Source organism: Lethenteron reissneri, chromosome 3 (genome assembly GCF_015708825.2).
Source record: "Lethenteron reissneri isolate LAM-NWPU_2019-01 chromosome 3, ASM1570882v1, whole genome shotgun sequence".
Lineage (NCBI taxonomy): Eukaryota > Metazoa > Chordata > Hyperoartia > Petromyzontiformes > Petromyzontidae > Lethenteron > Lethenteron reissneri.
Genome location: NC_083781.1, coordinates 12,402,478 through 12,423,437, shown reverse-complemented (window position 1 = coordinate 12,423,437; position 20,960 = coordinate 12,402,478). Strand labels below are relative to the sequence as shown.

At 49.2% G+C, this 20,960-nt stretch overlaps 1 protein-coding gene across 1 annotated transcript in view; it reads left to right on the top strand.

Moving 5' to 3' along the window:
• Nucleotides 1–20,960, top strand: part of MYO15B (myosin XVB) — a 92,268-nt gene that overhangs the window by 32,071 nt on the left and 39,237 nt on the right. Inside the window, exons 25-31 of the mRNA XM_061560704.1 lie at nucleotides 3,295–3,363; nucleotides 7,284–7,362; nucleotides 9,701–9,831; nucleotides 11,646–11,744; nucleotides 14,115–14,350; nucleotides 16,533–16,711; nucleotides 20,228–20,300. Coding sequence (XP_061416688.1) covers nucleotides 3,295–3,363; nucleotides 7,284–7,362; nucleotides 9,701–9,831; nucleotides 11,646–11,744; nucleotides 14,115–14,350; nucleotides 16,533–16,711; nucleotides 20,228–20,300 — 866 coding nt within the window. The remainder of the gene's footprint in view (nucleotides 1–3,294; nucleotides 3,364–7,283; nucleotides 7,363–9,700; nucleotides 9,832–11,645; nucleotides 11,745–14,114; nucleotides 14,351–16,532; nucleotides 16,712–20,227; nucleotides 20,301–20,960) is intronic.

Here is a 20,960-nt window from a genome sequence, read left to right as displayed (position 1 = left end):
CTTCTTTTAAAGCAATGGATCATCTGTGTAGGAAAGTAATGGGACAATACAAAATCGTTGTGTAATTCATGTTGTTTTTAAAAATATTTTTTATCGTGAAATGTGCCATGTCGGGCAGAGGTGTGTTCGCGTGCGAGGGAGTGGTAGTGTAGCTGCGCTACGATCCCAGCGACCCGAGTTTGATTCCCGCTCACGGCAGACAACGCCAGTGACGATTATCTGAACCGGTCCTGGGCCTCCTTTAGGTCGACTCTGCCTCAAATGAGTACCTGGTGCGGTGTGTAAACATCGTCACAAAGCTGGTCGGGCGTGGTTGCTGGCCACCCACCCCACCGTGTGCCGTGCCAGCCCATATAGGTGCTACCCGCTAACAGCACTTGGCCCAACAGTCTGTTAAGGCTATACGGGGGATCTTTGTAGTAGCGTGGTCGGCGTGTGTCCTGGGCCCCTCGAGGGTGCAGCTGGTGCAGTTACACCGCCTGCGCTTCGATGGCTACCCCACCGAGCTTTGTCTCTCGACTGTGTAGCGTTCCGTGAAGGGATGGGAAGCTTGAACACAGCAGATAACCGCATACATTTGCTGCACGAACGTGGCTTTTTTTCCTTTTGTGAAGCGAGAGAGTGAGAGTAATAAGGTGAAACGGTAACAAATGGAATGGGCTGTTATGAAGCTGACATTGCCCATCATCGTCATCATCGGCCATTCTCTATCCACTGCTGGATGAAGGCCTCCCCACACACCGCCGCAATTAATGTTGCTCCTGCACGTGAACTCATCTCATCGCTCCGTCTCTGCCGTGGTCGCCCCTTCGGCTGCGGGTCCCTCCTTTGGCCGCAGTGTTTTCACCGCCAGTCTCGTCCCGCGCCCATCGTCCCCTTCAAGCGATGAACGTGGCCCGCTCCAGTCCGCGTGGCCGTCTCTAGTGGTCGATGCGACACCTCTGGTTTTGCGTCCCCTGCTTCGTGCGATCCTCTCTATCGTTTCCTCGGCGTAATTCTGAGCGAGCGTCTCTCTCCCTTGCTGCGTTTGTGCACCCCTCCACACTGTCCACATTACTAACCCATACAACAGAGGCGGCAGTGTGCGCTGATTGAAAACTTTCCGGTATGCTGCTTTTAATTATAAATCACTAGATTCTGCTCTCGATGCCCGATTTATTTAATCATTTTGATCCTGATCAACCTTCAATCACTGCCCTAGGTAAACATATTCTGCTTTAATTTATAACTATGTTACTCCAACAATTGGTAAATTTTGTTCGGAACACCTTTTCTGCGCAACTTTTGTTCGTATATGTTTTTGAGCCCAAGCTCCTCGTTCTGTAATATTCTTCAGTGCATTCCTACAGTTTTGTTGTCACTGCTTGTTAGCATGGCTACGCCAGTCGCAAATCCTGAGACGGCGCAACATCTCCCAAGCTGCCATTTGACAAAATGAAAATTCATCTGTAGCGACGATCAAGGAAATGTGTTTACAGTAACTTTTGGCTGGCTATTCACCCAAGGCTTCATTTCTCACGGGATATTTTCCGGGTGGCTGCGGGGTTGACTGGAGTAGAGACAGGACCAGAGAGCGCGGTAAAGGTGCAGGCCTCCAATTGCTCACTCGTGCCACTGCTGGTGGAAGGACTTCCGCTTGAGGCCTGTGGGAGTTCTATAGGGTGTATCGGTCTACTCTTCCATGCTGATCAGACGTGTTGGAATATGTGAGGCTAATCCCTTACTTTACCCCACCACACGTGACCTGCCAATCGCCTAACTGTGGTGTCACCCATTTATACCGCTGGGTGGACGGGTGACAAGAGTGCTTTTCAAAAACTCGCACCGCAAAAGACGGGGACCGAGGATGAGGGGCATCACCACTGCAGATTAGACAGGAGCTGGATTCCCAGGGGTGGGATAAAATAATAAAAAATGCTCGTTTAGTCCGTCTCTTATGTTTTTTCTTTTATGTTGGTAAAAAAAAAAACTTGCACCATCGTTCCAAACTGGCCACGCCGGAACATTAAATTGATCAAATTTGCGTGTTTGTACGTTGAACTTCTTTCGCACCATATGTAGCCAACCGTGCTAATCGGAGGTGACCTCTGGATTGCAAGTCCAGTGTGCTAGCCATTACATCACGAGCAGCATCGCTGTAGAAGGAATGCAGACTCGGTGCAATTGTACAATGTAGACTCAGTGCAATTGTACAACTATCTGGGGAGGTTCCACACACTGTGACATCACGTCCACCCCAGTGAACATCACGTCCACCGCAGTGAACATCGCGTCCACCGCAGTGAACATCGCGTCCACCGCAGTGAACATCGCGTCCACCGCAGTGAACATCGCGTCCACCGCAGTGAACATCGCGTCCACCGCAGTGAACATCACGTCCACCGCAGTGAACATCACGTCCACCGCAGTGAACATCACGTCCACCCCAGTGAACATCACGTCCACCGCAGTGAACATCACGTCCACCGCAGTGAACATCACAGCCACGATAGTGAACGTGATGCAAGAGAGGGTCAGTGTGGGGTAAAAGTGTCCGTATCTCTGTGGGTCCCTTTGGAGTCTGTCGGCCACACCTAGTCTCGAGTTACGGCTCGAGGTATGGCCCAGAGTCGAAGGGGGAGTAACCCTCATCTGAAATGATAACTCTTTGTCAATTATTACACACGCGGAGCGTTTCTGGGAAGTTTATTATTGCCACTTTGGCAATCATTATTAAGGTTTTTTTTTAAGATGGCAAACCAGACACAATGGTGATATATTCACTGTCTTCCTGCAAATATGATTAATTGCAGTGTTTTTTTTTCCATCGAACCAAACGGTATAACTTCCTGACGTAACTGCAGGCCTCGTCGAGTCTCGGGACCCTTTACCATGAGGGTCCCGATGCGTTGAGATGTTTGGGCCAATTCCGTTCACGAGCGTTTGTCTTCATATGGGAGGCAAACGGGTAGGGCCCGGGAGAAAACAACGCCAAACCAACGCGCACACCAAGCGTGGCGTGACACTTTGCACCGCCATCTCTTCGTCGCGCACCTTTGCCGACGCACACCCACCACAGCACGTGGTGATCGCCCGTCCCAAGTACTGGCGAGGATTATTATTCGCACTTCGCTTCCAAGATTGGGGCGACGTCGGGCACATTCGGCTGCGGACTCAGTTGTAGTTCTACGCGTCGCGGTTATCTCGATGGCCCTGCGACGGTCAAGCCTGGCGGGCTGACCACGTGGACCTTCCTGGGACGAGCGTTGGGTACTGATCAAATCAATGTTTTTTTGTTTTTTTTCCCCTTGGCAGTATAAAGAAGAAGAGAAGCTGAGACAAGACGCCCATTTGGGCCCGTTTGGAACTGGAGCGATGGCGAACGTGAGTTGTCGATGCCTATCGCGTTGGGATATTGTCACTAAGCATGGCGATCCATTCATAACAACAACAATAATAATGCCAATCCAGGAAAGTATGTATGTTGAACTTATTTCGCACCGTACGTAGCCAACCATGCTAATCGGAGGTGCACAGTTGGCTCTGACTGAGTCGCACGAGCGTGCTACATTGGAGTATTTGACCAATTCCACTCACGATGAGTGTCTGGCTTCATGTGCGGGGAGACTGGAGAACTCGGAAAAAAGACCCCATCGCTCACACGAGGGGGGGTGACACTCAACTCTATAATCTCACAGCCCCACGCCTACAACAGCTGCCACGCCCTGGTGGTCACCCCCTCCGATTACTCATGGACGTTCGTCACGATCACGGATCCAAGCGTGTTGCGCGGTGCGCCGTGTCGTCGACTGTGGGAGAGACCTGAACTTAGGGGAACCTTGATTACAGAGGTGGTCTTCTGCCACAGTCGTAAAACTAATGAGCAGTACAAACAGCAGGGATAACGGCACGTGTCTCTGATAACCGAGTCTGAGGCGGCGACGACGGCATGAGGAAGGCTGGAATCCCATGACGGATACACCGATAGTGCGTGCACACAGGAGACTGGGTTTAGGATATGTAGGCCGATAATGTTTTATAATTGGTGGAACTGTGAACCCGAACACATACACGCGGACGGTCAAACCGTAAAGGCCCCGATTGGTTCCGGTGAATTATTGTGATCTGGTTGTCCTTTGTGGGCGAGGAGAGCACTTGGGTAGGTGACCTTCGTGTGTGCCAGGGTAGTCATGGCGCTGCTGCTGCTGCTGCAGCGCTGTGCTCGGGTGATGGGTCAACAGAGGGTGGTCCAGCAGCGGCATCTCTGCTCGAAACCACGGTTACGCTCCCTGGCCTTCACCAAACCGCGCTGACCAGCGTGGTGAAGTATGGTCAAATAATTCCCCGTGACCCCCACGCCGCGCGGGGAGGCCCTCATCCAGCAGTGGATTGCAAAGACACAACTGCAGAGAGGGTAGAACATAGGTTGGTTCAGTGGGCTCATTGTGCACAGTGGAAATTAAAGACACAAGCCACGGTAGTGTCGTGCGTTTGTGGCCAGTCAACCCAAAGGAATGGGGCGTAGAGTAAACCCACCGTAGCCTGCGCTCCTGCAGTGGAGGAGGAATAGCTAAACAATGCAAACTCCCTCTGCCGAAGCCCTCTCACGCCCAACAGACTTCGATAGCTCCTGAGCACGTCGCTTTCGCGTTCACGAATAGCAGTGGGGTGAATGCTGCCTGAGATCCATTGGTTCGCCATGATTGTTGTTTTCACATTGCTATTGCTTAACGGAAATGGCGCTGCATCCAGTGTCCCAGTTGTATTCCCGGCGGTGCCAATATTCAATTGCATTGATCATGTTATCGGTGGCAATATTCAATTGTATTGATCATGTTACTGGCAGCAATATTCAATTGTATTGATCATGTTACCGGTTTCAATATTCAATTGTATTGATTATGATATCGGTGTCAATAATCAATTGTATTGATCATGTTATCAGTGTCAATATTCAATTGTATTGATCATGTTACCGGTGTCAATATTCAATTATATTGATCATGTTATCGGTGTCAATATACAATTGTATTGATTATGATATCAGTGGCAATATTCAATTGTATTGAACATGTTACCGGTGGCAATATTCAATTGTATTGATCACATTATTGGTGTCAATATTCAATTGTATTGAACATTGGTATCCCTTCCTGGTAGTCGCACAGCGTGTAGTGACCCAGGTGCATCTCTGGCGGTGCACTATCGGCACCTGGTCAAATCATCCTAGGTGTGGCTGGCCGAGCCGGTGTGACCCCGTCGACGGTGTGCCTGCCGACGGGGTCGCGTGGGAGAGAATTTCACGGAGATTCTTTTCGCTGAGTGGCTTTTGTTTTCTTCGCACACCAAAGGAGGGGGGGGGGGGAGCGGGGAGTTGCACCTCCCGATTAGCGTTGGTTGGCTACGTAACGATGCGAACGAAGTTCAACTCACTTGCTCGGCGACGAGGTTTTGGTGTTCGTCGCAAAGCAGTGAAACCCAACGATTAAATGCTCAGCGTTGGCATCTAGCTTGGGTTTTTTTTCCCGTAAGTGAGTTTTATGGATAAACTATTCCATCTGTAACAGTTAGTCGCCTGCCACACCTTAAAACTGAGGCACGGGCTTTGTTTTTCCCCAAGCCAAATGCCATTTGGGGCGTTTACAAACAAGCCCAACGCTGTCAGGCTTGCTTTGGTATTGTCCTTCATATCAGCGTGGTGATAATAACAACGTCAAGGTCGGTGCAAAGTTCCACGCTGGAGAACAAAAAATAATTGATGACTCCGGCTCTTATTTACCGTCGAATAAAGCGGCGGAGTCGGTGTGTGCCCGCGTCACCGCTTCCAATCTCCCACCCCACACCACGCGACACTGCCGATTGACCCTGTGGAACCTCATTTGCCAGTATGGTGCATTGTCTTTGAGTTGTGCGCCTTTTGGCGTCATCTGGTCCAACACCATGTGAGACTAGGCTCTAAGGAAAGCTGTCTTGGGTGTGGACCAATCAACTTCAAGGACAGTGCATACATTATCAGAGTTATGTTTTTTGTTTGCATTATGACTGCAGGTATTGTGGTCTATGTAAACATGACTCCTTGTAAAAAAGGTGTAATGCGCGGCGTTACAGAACAACGATCGTGCCCCATGAGGGACGCTTGGCCAATACTGACCGTGATGCTCGACCTCGTGAGCGAGGAGACCAGAGTAACCGGAGAGAGCCCAGCGTGCATATGCAGTGCGAGGGGATTGTGTGTCACTCGGCAGGACCACTCTCGGGCCACATTCACTCACATAGCCACGGCTACATAGCTATCAACCCCTTATCAGTGCCCTGCCTTATTACAGACCAATTCAGACCTTATTGGTCACCCCGTGCCCTTATAAATGTCAACGTTCATCCTACAAAGTACCATCACAAGGGAGAAACACAAACAAATAAAGAACATTTTTTTTTGCGCTTATTGAAACGACTGTACGCTGTATGGACCTCAAAACTCTATTTCCCTGTACAAGAATACTGGTTAACCGTATTGGTTGACAGCTATGCGGCTACAACACCTGGTAAGCCTCAACCATCACCCATCCACATTCTAGCCAGACTCAGCCATGCTAAGCTCGGATATTCAATGGGTTCTCTCTCACTCTATGCACAGGAGGGAAATCTTGCACCGGAAAATGCATGGACTAATGTTTGCTTCGCGTGGAGGAGACAGATGGATTGTTGTATGTATGTTGTGTACATGTATGGTGTATGTATGTTGTGTACATGTATGGTGTATGTATGTTGTGTACATGTATGGTGTATGTATGTTGTGTACATGTATGGTGTATTTATGTTGTGTACATGTATGGTGTATGTATGTTGTGTACATGTATGGTGTATGTATGTTGTGTACATGTATGGTGTATGTATGTTGTGTACATGTATGGTGTATGTATGTTGTGTACATGTATGGTGTATGTATGTTGAACTTCTTTCGCACCGTACATAGCCAACCGTGATAATTGGAGGTGCGAGGGAAGGACAACAAACTAAACACAACAAGAAGCAGTTCTAAAGAAATTAGTTTTCAATCTCGATGATGATTTAAAAGTGCACAGTTCCAGTGGCTTCCTAATATCGGAAGGAAGAGCGTTCCAGACGTCCGCAGGAGCGCATCTGAAAGCGCCGTGCGATGCGGCGACCGTCTTTGTTCGATGGTTGAGTCAAAAGCCGCTGCTGCAGCGAGGATGACCAGAGATGGCATCTAGATGACCTTCATCCAGCAGTGGATAGATCATGGAGGAGGATGATGATGATGATGGTGATGAATGTGTGTGCAGGCATGGGCACCCAGGAACACGGCTGTCTCCCAGTTGGAGGTGCCACCTGACCTGGCCATGCTGCTGCGGGTGTACGAAGGTAAGGTCCCTCATGGGTTCAAAAAGACGTGATCTCTTGTATGTGCGCATGTTGACCTTCTTTCGCACCGTACGTAGCCAACCATGCTAATCGGAGGTGCGGGGGAAGGAGTTCCCTCATGGGCTAATGAGGCCATGGTTCCTCATGGGTTAATAAAGGCATTAGCACTCGTGGGATCATAAAGGTATGGTTATTTAATGGGACAATAAAGATCACAGTGTGGTGCGGCATTCATCCATCAGTGAATTGCCAAAAGGCTTAACATTCTTTTGTCTGTAAATTATTATGATCGTTGTTACACGTCGTATAACAAGGAAACTGTGAACGCTTGATTACTTCAATGATTCAGTGAACAAACGTTCGCCCCTGTTAAGTGAAATTCCCCAAAGGGGCGGTGGGGGGTGCCTTTTTATTGTGCTTGACATTTCCTCTGATAATAATAATGACCATCAAGTCAAGTATGCGGGCTTGGGGCAGGCAGGAACACGTGGCTAGAAGGGGGCGGGGGTGGGGTGAAGGCCAACGGACGAGACCGGTGATGGAATGGCAGCCAAAGCAGGGAATGCACTTGACAGACGTTCCACCACCATGGAGACCCAGAGATGACATCAGCGCATCAGAGGCCAGAGTAGAGATGGATCGTGACATTGTGAGGGATGTTGGAAGGCGTGGAAGAGGTCTTCATCCAGCCGTGCATAGACAATGGGTGATGCTTGATGATTATTTCAAAAGCGACTGTGCTGTAACGTCATTTTTGACATTTTCACAAGAAATTACAATGACAGCATGACACAAATAATGAAAACTATTTTTACTCAGTTATTTATTAACAAGATGATGTCATTACAGCTGACGTCTTCTCATTACGTGTGATGCAATCACATTTATGAACTACATTAATAAAAAATTAACCCGTAAAAACAAAGTTTTTCACTATAAATCCTTTATATGCATGGCGGCTAAAGTCCTCTCGTCCTCTGGCTTGAGATGGCTGCCACCTATGGGTCAGATGATTGCCTGCCACCATTAAGCAATTGGTAATTAAATATAAAATAAAAATTCCTAAAAAGTGTAAAATTTTGGAAATAAATTTTCGCGAAAATGTATTGTCACGCACAATGAGTCTGTGTGGAAAATGTCAGCTCGATTGGATCACGGGAAGTGGGTTAAAAAACGACCGAAAGATTTTCACGGTCGTAAGCGCGCAAGCAAGCAAGTTAACTTAATATAAAGGATTTAATTATGAACATAAATGGATCTTCTTGGTTCTTTCGGTAAAGTCACGTAGAAGGGAAGTAATAAAATAATAAAAATAAAACATAATAAAACAATTCTCACGACGTTTCGGCCACAACGCAAGCAGCCGTCCTCAGGTGAAAACCAGGTCCGTCGAGGCGACAGAGTCTGAATGAAACAGCACACGGGCTTAGAGCATATATATAAATATATATTGGCCGAAACGTCGTGAGAATTGTTTTATTATGTTTTATTTTTATTATTTTATTACTTCCCTTCTACGTGACTTTACCGAAAGAACCAAGAAGATGAATCCCTGCAGTCACGAAAGCTTTAAATCGAAACATAAATGGAGTTTGCTCCTAGTGCCTCGAGGGCCCAGTCCTGCCTTGCCTGGTTTCACTGCCCTGGTCCTAGTGCCTCACCAGGCAATGAAATGAGAGTAACCGGGGTAGGCCAAAGTCACTTTTAATTAACATCATCATCACCATCAGTCATGAGCTATCAACTGCCTGATGAAGTAAAATACAACGTCTCCGATGTGTGTATCCTATTTAATCCATGTGTGCCTCTTTCTGTTTCAATCTAATCGCAAACGTACACCATGGGTTATATACATTCAAAAGTATGTTGGAAATAATTACAGATTGAACGTCTCATTTATTTTTTTGCTCGCTTTAATATTTAAACCTCGCCGTGTAAGTTGCCCCGTTGACAAGGCGACGCTTTTATTTAACTCGCTGTCTTGTATCCTCAAATCTTGAAACTCAATTTTAACCCACTTCTCAATGTCGTATCGACTGCAAACTTGGTATACGTATGTCATACTGATGAGCATACTATATTCTATCATTAAAAATAAAAATATCTATTTTTAAACAATCTTTTTTATATATTATGTTTCGGCTTGGGTCTAATTGTCCACGCTCAACTGACGTTGGCTGTAAATCACCACGGTCCATTATGTTATGGCAAGCCTCGGGGCCACTTCCTGGAGTCGTGGAGTTCTGCCATTGCTCGTACGGTACATTTAATTAAAGCGTGTTTAAAAAAAAAAGTATTTTAAATATTACTTATTTTGTTGTTGTCGTTGTTGCCGCAGGCAAGTACCACATGCACAGCGACAAGGTCAGGCTCATGTCGCCACCTCCCATGAGGGACACCCGGGTCTACGACCTCCCCCGTGACATCAACAGCCACCCCTTCTCCAAATTCTCGAAGGGCGCCTTCAAGGTGAGCCAGTGGAGCCCCCCCCTCACCCTGCGCTACAGTCACAGAGTAGTCCTCCTCCTTCCCAGTCCGCTGTTCATGTCACCGACCAAAAGCGTGGCACCCGTAGAAGGCACCTTGGTCACGTCAATGATTAACGTCGGTGTTTGTTCGATGGTGGGTGGGGTCCCCGTTGCCTTGTGGGACACGGCAGTGTCGCGGTTAGCTGTGAACCCGGCGGCCCGAGTTCAATTCCCGCTCACGGCCAACACCAGGTGACGATTATCTGAACTGGTCCTGGGCCTCCCCTAGGTAGACTCAGCCTTAAATGAGTACCTGGTGCGGTGTGTAGTAAACATTGCCACTGGGGAGACAAAGGCGGCCGTGTTCGGAGCTGGCCACCCACCCCCTTGTGGATCGCCCCTGCCTTCATAGGTGCTACTCGCTCGCAGCACTTGCCCCAAAAGTCTGTTCAGGGTACATCAGGGTACTTCGTTGCGTTGGTCCCTTGTAGAACAGGTCATAGCAGGCCAGCCACAATATAAGTGTTGCAAAAATTAACGTGAGTCCACTGCCTACCACCAAATCACACTAATTGCGCATTATCTCGTTGGATCTCACGTTTGTGGTTTTTTATCGAGTTTTCTGGTTTCCTTCCATATCAGGTCAAACACTCATCAATATGACACCCAAACATCCCAATGCAGGACCCTCCTGAAAACAAGAGTTGAGACTCAGTGAGGCCTTCCTGGATACACAATTGGCATTGTAATTGACGTTGCCCGTCAGGCCAATCACACGGAATGTGCCCGATGCTCGTCAGATCTCACAAGCTAAGCAGTGTGGGGCAATCCCGCCTCACACAGACAGATTGCCATCGGCCGCTCCAGGGCTACGTGTTGGGCTGTAGAAATCCCCATCGTTCTGGACATCTATGCTTCCATGTCTGCGGTCCCACGCCTTGGCCAGCCCGCGCTGACGAGCGGCGGGTGAAGCACGGCAAAGTAATCCTCACGACCCACGCGGCGGTGTGCGGAGACCCTCATCACGCAGTGGATTGACGAAAGGGGCTGTACGTGTACGTAATTGGCGTTCATGAGGCGATCCACATATACAAACACAGAGACAATTTCAACCGAGAAGATGGATTCTGGCTCAGCAATCATTGGAAGGACGTAATAAACCATTTCGGATCTTAACTGATTGTTGTTCATGTTTACGGTGACTTTCAGACCGCAGTCCACTCACTGGCATTGACTGTGTATCTTGTGTTCTCCACAGGGAATGCATTATTTGCTCCGCTGTGGGTTTCCTGCCACCGTTCTCCCATTCACATGTTTCATTGCTTCTACATACTATTAACATTCCTTCCCTTTGTTAATGCTACCCCCTGCCCCCTCCCTTTGGTGCTGCTGATCCTGCATAATGCATGGGCATAATGACTTTGAAACCCCCCCGCCCACCTCCTACGCATTTTCCATGAATATGCTAAATTCCTCTTGATATGCACATTCTTTTGTTAAGGCGCTCTTTCTTCCACCTCCAACTCAGCTTATATATAAGCTCCTAGCTTGGCAGTGTCTCATTCTTCACCTGAAGACGGCTGCTTGCGTTGTAGCCGAAACGTCGTGAGAATTATTTTATTATGTTTTATTTTTATTATTTTATTACTTCCCTTCTACGTGACTGTACCGAAAAAACCAAGAAGAGTAATTGGCGTTCGCGACGTATGGTGAGATGCTCTCGGCCTGCGCACGGCCAGGGGATGCCCTCAAGACGTCACCTCAGGTTGTACCCCCCTCCCCCGCCCTCCCAATCGTTGTGCTTGTTGCTCGCAGAACGGATGCTTCGGCTACCTTGGACCTCCGGTGGAGTCGACTCTCACCAAGGTCATCACAGAGGAGGAGCAGATGGAAGCCATATCCATCTTCAAGCTGGTGAGCTCACGCCGCGAGGTGACATGACGCCGTTTGTGCGGATGTTGTTTGCGATTGGCTCAACGTCAAGCCTGCAGTCCAATGCCTCGGTAAAGGGGAAGGAGATGTCCTTTATGAAAGTGAGGCCCAATCCAAGAGACTTATCGCAGTAAATGCCATACTATAAGTTGATTTAAAAAAATTTAAAGCATTCCCCAAAGCCGTTTATGTGCAATTAAAAACAAATCAGATTTTTCTGACCCCCCGTGCTGCTTGCTAACAATGTGACGAGTCGTAACATTGGTCACCTCTGCCAAAATCCTTGTTGAATTTATTTTTTCAGCAAATGCTTTCACGCGTGACTGTAAAAAACAGTTAGAGCTTGGTGTCACGTGATTGGGTGCGCGTGCTGGTCGTGCCCAGCTTTGATTACTATATTTAAATGCGACTTGATTTATGCTCGTTTCAGAGGAGAGCGTGTCAATTCTTGAGTCGTTAAACATTTTTGGGAAGTCGGCAGCTTTTCTGAACTCCAGTCCTCCGTCCACTTCCTCCCACCGTCCACCTTTTTGCGATTACCAATCTTTTCAATTGGTGCGCAACATGGGGCTTCTGCCACTGCCCACGCACTTGACGGTCGATAGTTGCGTAAGGCCGGACCGTGGACCGGGTTACGAGGACCGGAGTTTAGAGACCCCGCTCTAAGTGTAGCCACGTAGGCTTTCGCGACCGATCTCTTACGACTTACAATTGATTCTTGGGTCAGATTGCGTCCGTAAAATGTGTGTCGTAAACAACGTTCCCTCCTCCTCCACCCGATGCAGCCAATCAACAACGTTACGGGAGCTACGTGCCAGTTCATTTCCTGCTTTGGCACTCCGTTGTTTTGGAGCGCAATCCACAACGTTTTAACAATTGGGTACAAGGGACGTTTCACTGGCATCATCAGGGTCGGTTTACACATTTGAGACTCTACAGGACTGTTCCGAGCAAAAACTATATCAGTGTTAACCGTTAACGTTGTTTGAGGTTCGTACGGTAATACTGTACTGTGATTATCAAGGTGCTAATGCTTTCTGTGTGAAGCTGGCATGCGTTTCCTCTATTGATTTTAAGCGCTTTGTTCAGATGTTCAGAGTTTATTTGAGGTGACCGTGTGGCTCAGAGGTCCAAGCGCTGAGCTGGCATCGCTGCTGAGATCCTGGGTTCAGATTGAGGCAGCCGCCTGGATAAAACTGGGTTCTCAAGGGCAGCGAGTTGTTGTGCTCACCAATAACTGCACACAATGAACCATCTCAGAAAGTTTCGTTCTGCACTTAATTTAATGATATGCCAGTCCTGAGAATGAACAGAGTATGGTTTGAGTCATGATATAGGTTTGTTTAGGCTAGATCGCGTAAATATAAATGCGTCATTAAACCCGCCACCAGCCGACACAGCCAATTAGTAAGGGTTGTCACGTAAACAGAACGTGCCAATTCGTTACTAGAACAGCACACCGGTTGTGTGTTGGAGAGCAAATCCACAACATTTACAATCTGAGCACGATGTTTCTCCAGTAATTACAACCAGCTTCATCAGGCGACAGCCAGATTTGAAATTGGTCGGGAAAGCCTACGTGTTCAATTGGTGTGACTACCATGCAATGATCATTATTCCCATGTGACAGGGCGTTTGATAAAGTGCTCTCCCCCAATGGCGGAGCCAGGATTTTCAGGTAGGGGGGAAACCCCTCCAGAAATGAAAAATGATAGGAATTGTTAGTAAGTAAGGACTTGTCCCTTGCTTTTTATTCGGCGCGTGTGCGGTGATGGCACAGCCATCGATTAAGGGTCGAATTCGAACCGCGTTGTGTGATCGGCATCGCGCTCACTGAAGGTGTTGATGCATTCAGGGAAGTCGTGTACTGCATACGCAACTGCGCACAATTCTGTGAGTCACTTTTAACTGCTTTCCCGTTACTTATTGCCAATTATGGACTCGGACTATTGTCCTATCATCTCATAGAGTCCATGGCACGTCATAACATGCTACACAGTGGCAGTGGGGGTCGCAAAATGCCGATCTATTACTAATAAACCCCAATGATCCGATCGAAATTAGGGATATCGATCGGATCATTGGAGGGGCACGTGCCACCCCACCCCCCCCCCCCCCCCCACTGGCTCCACCAGTGCTCTCCCCTACTGTATGGGACAGAGATCACTTGAAGTAATTTTTAGAGGTAGTTCTGTGATATCCGCTTGCGTGGGAAGTTCTCGAACACGGACGCTCCGTGTCCTCTGAGATTCGCGTCAGGGTGATTTTGTCGTAACTGACGCACAGTTGTCTCGGCGCTGAAATGTCGACCGCCATTCCCATCCTGACAATTGGCCTCGTCCCGCTCCGCAGGTGATGCGCTTCATGGCGGACAGCACCATGAGCCCCATGCAGGAGTTCCTGCTGGGCAGCTACGTGGTGCAGCGCGCCATCAACATCCCCGGCCTGCGGCAGGAGGTGTTGTGCCAGCTCGCCAACCAGACGTGGCAGAACCCGGACCCGGCGAGCGCGCGCCGGGGCTGGCTGCTGCTCGCGAATTGCCTCGGCTGCTTCGCCGTGCCGCCCATTCTGCGACCGTACCTGCTCAAGTGAGGCCCCACCCCACCCAGTGCCAAGGGCTCGTGGTGGGCTCTATGATCAGGGGTGGGTAACGTCGCCACCTGTCCTGGTTTTTCACACGGTCGACCTCTTGTTGAGCGAGCCGCTGTCGTGGGAGATCTGTAAGTCTTCCCCGGGACATTTAAAGTGCCTCTGTATTTGTCAGTTAATTGACGATGCTCTGTGAGAGATAATGCATTGCGGTGGACCGTCTTCTGATATCGCGAGATATTCTTGTCCTCGTGATATGACCTGGTCCTTTCGTTGTTTTATCTTAGAGGTGGCAACTCTCATGGTGGGAAACCTACGGCCCATGGTGTCGTATCCGCCCCTCAACTTCTTTAGTGCGTCTGGCGGCCATGTGAGGCCTCGCACTTCAAAAGGGGGCCCTCAATCGACGCACTTGCACGTGACCGCAAGCACCTTAGCCACCCTAACTGGGTACTAGAGTGGAGGATTTTCGACCTGCACAATACTGTATTTGCACTTTTATATAGCCAACTTCAAGGAAGTTTTTTATCGTTAGGAATGAGTTGGTTCAAAGTTATTTCAACAATCTGGTTTATTGTATGACTCGGCTGATAGGGTGTTGATCAACTCGCGGCGAGCTCAATCGTCGCTCGTGTTTCATTATTTCTTTATTTCACTTGGGGGCGGCGACGCGGGCCCTGCGGCGTCGTGTTCACAGCTTGGTCGCAGAAGTTCGCGGTTCGATTCCAGCGGCCGCCCCGATTTAATAGGCCGGGTGCGTGAACCGTAAAATATGCGTGCCATCCGCATCACAGTGGCGTCGTTCCCAACAATAGACCACCGTGGGCTGGTGGTCCAAAATTCCCAATGTCAAAAATGACCAACTTTTTAAAAATGACCCACAATTGGAATATATTTAGAAATCATCGCCCCCCACTACCCCACTTCTGTGAAAACCTGGAAAAGAGTCGGGAGACTCGGTGAGGCTTTCCTGGGTACATGAGCGTCTATTAAATAAGAACATAAAATTAAGGCTGAACTTGCTTTACGTTACCGGTTTCATAACATATCGGGCAATGTCTCTATTTTATAACTTGGGAAGCTAATGAATGCGAAGGAATGGTACCGTGCAGTTGTTGCGCACTTACAAATGTTCGACCCGACTTCTGTGGCACCTCATGTTTATGATCTCGCGGATGAGGAGAGTTAAAGATTCACAGAGGTATACCGACAACGAGACACAGCGCCATGAAAGATGGTCCAAATTTGCATATTAATAGCGAGGGAGTGCTTTCAGTGAAATACAACAATAACATCGTACCTCAAGAGGAACGTTTTCAATCAGTGCATATGACCTATTGAAATGGAAATTGGGCCCAGGAATGCATTGCTAAGCATATTATGCTAATCGTGGTAGTGTTGACTTCCGTATAGCAGTTCTACCCAGAATGCAGTGTGCCAGCGACATTTTATAATTCTACTTTGAATACCAATTAGTTGATGGAGGAATATTTGTCTGTTACTCAATGGCCACTAATTAAATACCCATCATGCCCCATGGTGTAAAGCACCGTGTCAAATTCACTCAGTCTCTCGGACCTCTCTAGTTATGCGCTATGAAGAAGGGCCATTGCTTGAGCCGTTGCCTATTATACATTTTCTTTCAAGGTCACAGTGCTGTTGACAAATGTGTTGAGGTTGCACGATGACTTCGGGATTATGAACATGGGCGCTGACAAAGAAAATTAGGGGGAAATAAAATGTGATGAGCGCACAAAGAAGCGCGGAGAGATGCGCGCTCGGAATGGTAGAAAGAAGACGCATTAATCAGGGAATAAATGCAAACGAGAGACATTGTTATTGACCGACTGTCGCCTCTATCAGCACCAGTTGGTAAATCTCACATTCGCGATCATATTTAGAGTTGCGCTCGCTTCAGTACTTCAACCATTCCAATGGCCCTGCTACAGTGTAGGCAAGGGGACCCCCAGCAGCAGCTGTCCCTATACGGCACGAGGATGTGCACAGCACTGGCCTACAGAACGGACCGTTGTCCTGTCGAATGACGCCACGGGATCTTTTTAACGTCCGCCTGGAAGCGGCGATGGTGGTCCCCGTGGGTACCGGGTGTGCGTTCGCGAATTCACGGTCGCCCACCCAACCCCCCCCGCTCACGCCTCGCTATACGCGCGCGCCGCACAGGTACGTGTCGGACCACGCGATGAACGGCTTCAAGTCCCTGTGCCAGCGCAAGCTGATCCAGGGGGCGTCCGAGGCCGTCAGGGACCCCGAGACTTCACGCCAGTTCCCCTCCACCTTCCTCGAGTGGACGGCGAACCAGCGCTGCGCCCGCACCACCGTCAGCGTCCACTCCTTTGACGGTACGGCCGGCGGCACAGATTCTGGCAGCGGGGGTGGGGGGTTGGGGGGAACCAAACAAAACAACAACCGCAAACTAGCTCTCTCGCTCTCTCCGTTTTGCTTCCGATGTTGCGGAGGCACGAGGCACGTATGCGTGCGTGTTGAACTTCCTTCGCGCGCCGTACGTAGCCGACCCTGCTTATCGGAGGTGCGGGGGGACGGGCGACAAACTACGCAAAAAAAATGGTGAAAAAGAAAGGAGTTTTCAACTTAGATTTAAAAGTGCATAGCTCCAGTGGCTTCCTAATATCGCAAGGAAGATGTGTTCCAGACGGCCGCGGAGGCGCATCTGAAAACGCGTGACGCGGCGACCGTCTTCGTTCGATTGTTGAGCCAAAAGCTGCTGCTGCTGCTGCTGCTGCGACAATGAAGTGGAGTTCGCATGGTTGATGGTTTATGCTCCTTAACGAGATCAGAGGAGGGAGCAGAAACCATCACGCAAACTCCGGGCGCTTGTGTTGGCTCGCGAACACAAGTGTCGCCCATAACCAAGTGGGAGAAAAACGGCCGAGTAACTTGACAGATGCAGTGACCGTATTTGTTCGATGGTTATCCAAAAGCTGGCGTGTGCGGCAGCTTGCTTTTTTTCGCGAGAAGGTTGTTGAATCTTATTGTCGAGTTGCAGCTTCCATCCCACGCCCACGCAGAGGTTGTCAGCCTGTCGCGGACTGTGCCACCATGTGGCTTGCCGATGTTGTTTTCCGTGTGCGTGTCACGTGTCGTTTGGCACGGTGCCCGATGTTTTCGCATCACGTGCTGGGATCAGTAGCAGCAGCCGCAGAAGCCGTCCACTTTAGTTCGTCTAGGGGTGAATACGATCTGCTCCATTCATTCTCCAAAGGAGCTGCCAGCACGTGGAGCGAAACGTCGGACAACGTGCAGTACAACCCCCCAGAAGACGTGTCGAAAAGTTGTTGCAACAGGACTAACGAAAACCAACTCAGTAGATGAAGGTGTTTGTCGAACTGATATTTGTTTGCTACCAAAGCAAAACAGCTGTGAGGTGGCCAGGAGATGGCTGTACAGCATTGGATTCTTGAATCCATGTGTGCAAAGCTTTGAGTGTTACCTTATGGTATGCACGGACAATCATGACTAAGTGACTGATGGACATTTTTACAATGTCCGATAATGGTTAGAAAGCTGAAATTTGGCAAAAAAAATACATTTCAGTCTACGATCATAGCTAAATAAACCCCAAAAGTAATGTTTGTACCCGAAGAAGATACAGCTGACAGTATCCGTGTCCTGTGCGTGTGACCGTGGCGGTGTTAAACTACAGTCGCACACACAGTGTCACATTGCAGCTTGGAATGTTCATTGGTTTCATTTATAGGGCAGCTTCAACCTAAAATTTTACGCTGCTTTAAATCTCATGCTAACCGTTGCCGTGTGGATCAGAGGTCACACTTTAGGGAATCTCAAGAGGTAGCTCTTCGATATCCACTTCCGCGAGCCATTCTCTGAGAATGCACGCGGTTGCTCTGCTCTGCTCTGTATTCTGCAATGGATCCTTCACGTCTGTGACCTGATGCCAATAGCACATGTGTAACAGAAATAATTGAAGACTAAAAACTAAAATACACTTGCAGCAAAAAATTATGTCACTTCCAGTGTTCACACACACACACGCGCGCGCCTATAAAGTTAGAGTTTACAAACGGGAATGTGCGTTTATGAATAGTGTACAGTACAAGCTTATATATTAACAAGCATCTGATAGGGCACTGTTGGCAGAGGTAATAATTGGGTGCAAAGGTTGGCAATACTTGCGCTATAAACAGAGCTAACTTTAGCGTCGTAGTATACTCAGGGCGTGGAGCATTCTTGATGCGATTTTAGTCCCAGCGTCATTGTCGTCACCACCGTCAGTTGCTTCATATCAACCATTTAGACCCACTTCCTCGCCCACTGGGCTCCATTCCAGTGAAGAATTCAGAATTGTTGATCCACACGACAATTTGGAAATATTTTGGGTCCTGACAAATGAACCACATATTCACTCATGAAGTTCGTCGTCGCTCCGGGCAACTATCGTTCTCTTCATCGGCCACGTCACTCGAGACAACCACCACCGTAATCATTATTCTGTACAACCATCATCACCATTTCATGATCATCATTATCATAGTGGACAACCACCACCATCATTATCACTCCATTATCCACGATTCCACATTCCCATGCCAGGGGTGAGTTTAACCATAGGACAACCACTATTGAAGTCTCCACAAAGCGGCGCTAATTTGATCAATCCCAGTGGGGGGGGGGGGGGGGGGGGGGGGGGGGGGATCATGGGCTGAGACAACCCCCAGCCAGGATTTAAACTTTAGCGACCTTCCGACTGCTGAGCAACCTGACCCGGAGCGTACACACGGCAAGCAGCCCACCAGCGGTGCTTTGCAGTGGCTCATTCCTACATCGTAGATGTGAGATCAAGACGCAGCCCTGCTATGTGCCCACTCACTCCGGTGTTGGCAGAAAGGCTCCTACGAGAAGGAGCTCTCTCTCTCTCGAGCTCCTCTCTCGAGGGTATAATGCCAGGCTCTATTGGCACGGCCCATTCGTATTTGTTTTGATTGCCATGGTTCGTAAGACGAAGGATCCATTCGGAACTCTTTCACAGCGCTTTCTTGGCGAAATCTGGCTTCGAGAGGTTGCAAGTGTGCAATCTGTGCTTGAATGTAACGTAAGAATATATTCCAGCCATCCGCAATCAATTCACCGATGGACGTAGGCCTAACCCAACACCGTGTCGGTGGCGATTGTTTAACAACCATACTTCACTATATTGGTCAGTGCGGGCTGGTGAAAGGGGTGAGGTGGGGCTGGAAATCGGTTTTGACATCAATTGCTGCCCGGTGTCAGCCGCGGCCAGGAATTAAACCCGGGTCGCCGGGATCACGGCGCGGCGTCGGCTAAACCACCACCGCACCTCCTCCTCCCCCTGCGTTCCGAACGCAACGCGGTCGACAGAGCGTCGTCGGGTTGAGGAGGGGCCCCCTTCAGCCGACCCGTTAGCCCTGAAACCACCTGCCACCGATGGCCGAAGCCCACGCACGCGGTTTGAAAATTGGCGCTGGAATGTGCGTGTGTGTGTGTGTGTGTGCGTGTGTGCGTGTGTGCGTGCGTGCGTGTGTGTGTGTGTGCGGGGAGCGGTAGCGCAACGCTCTGTGCGCTGCGCTTCGTATCCGGCAACCCGAATGCAATTCCCGCTCACGGCCAACACCGGTGACGATTTTCTGAACCGGTCCTGGGCCTCCCCTCAGTTGACTAGCCCTCAAATGAGCACCTGGTGCCGTGTGTAAACATCGCCACTGGGGAGACAAAGGCGGACGAGCGTGATGCTGGCCACCCACCCCCTCGTGTGCCGTGCCGGCCTTCATAGGTGCTCGCTAACGGCACTTGCCCCAACAGTCTGTTAAGGCTATAGGGGGGATCTTTGTTTTTGTTTGATCTTTGTCGTCTTTGTTCAGGAAACGTGGCATCCGTGGGGCTGGACTCGTGGACCACGGGGGAGAAGCTGGGGGAGCAGGTCCTCCGCCAGAGGTCTGTGGATCGAGAAGGCCCCGTGCCGTCAAGCTTTCGTCGCGAGAGACTAAACGATGATTTTAGTGTGTATTGTACAGTCTTTTGCGTCAAATTAGGTAGGATCGCTTGTCTAACGGAGAGACGGGGATCATTGCCTGTGAACGTGTGGAAATTCACCAGCGTTGATTGGTTCAAGCGAGTCTGACACTTCTGATATGACGACATAAAATGCGCACGTCCTGCGTTGCATGCAACGTATAGTCGAATTTATAAACATGGAATATTTATTGCACGAGAGCTACTTCTGTAGTTCCTGCTGAACTACCGCTCATCTGACATGATTCACTGATTAGAATTAGGTAAGGTCCAAACTTTATTGGGACTTCCAAGAGCCTCCTCTTGGTGATCAACGTTGGGATGCTGCTGCTGCTGCTGCTGCTTCTGCTGCTGCTACAACGGTTATCACACTGGACTTGCAATGCAGAGGTCACCGGTTCATTCGCCTGGCACGGCAGGTTTCTTAAATCCTCCCTCCTCCATCACCCAGTAGTACGAATGGGAATGCCACAGTCAGTCAACTGGCAGGCCTCATGTGGTAGGGTAAAGTGTGGGTACAATTATTTTTTAGTCCAAGATGTTTAACCGCGGTGGACAAGTAGGCCAAAGTGTGTTCTCCAG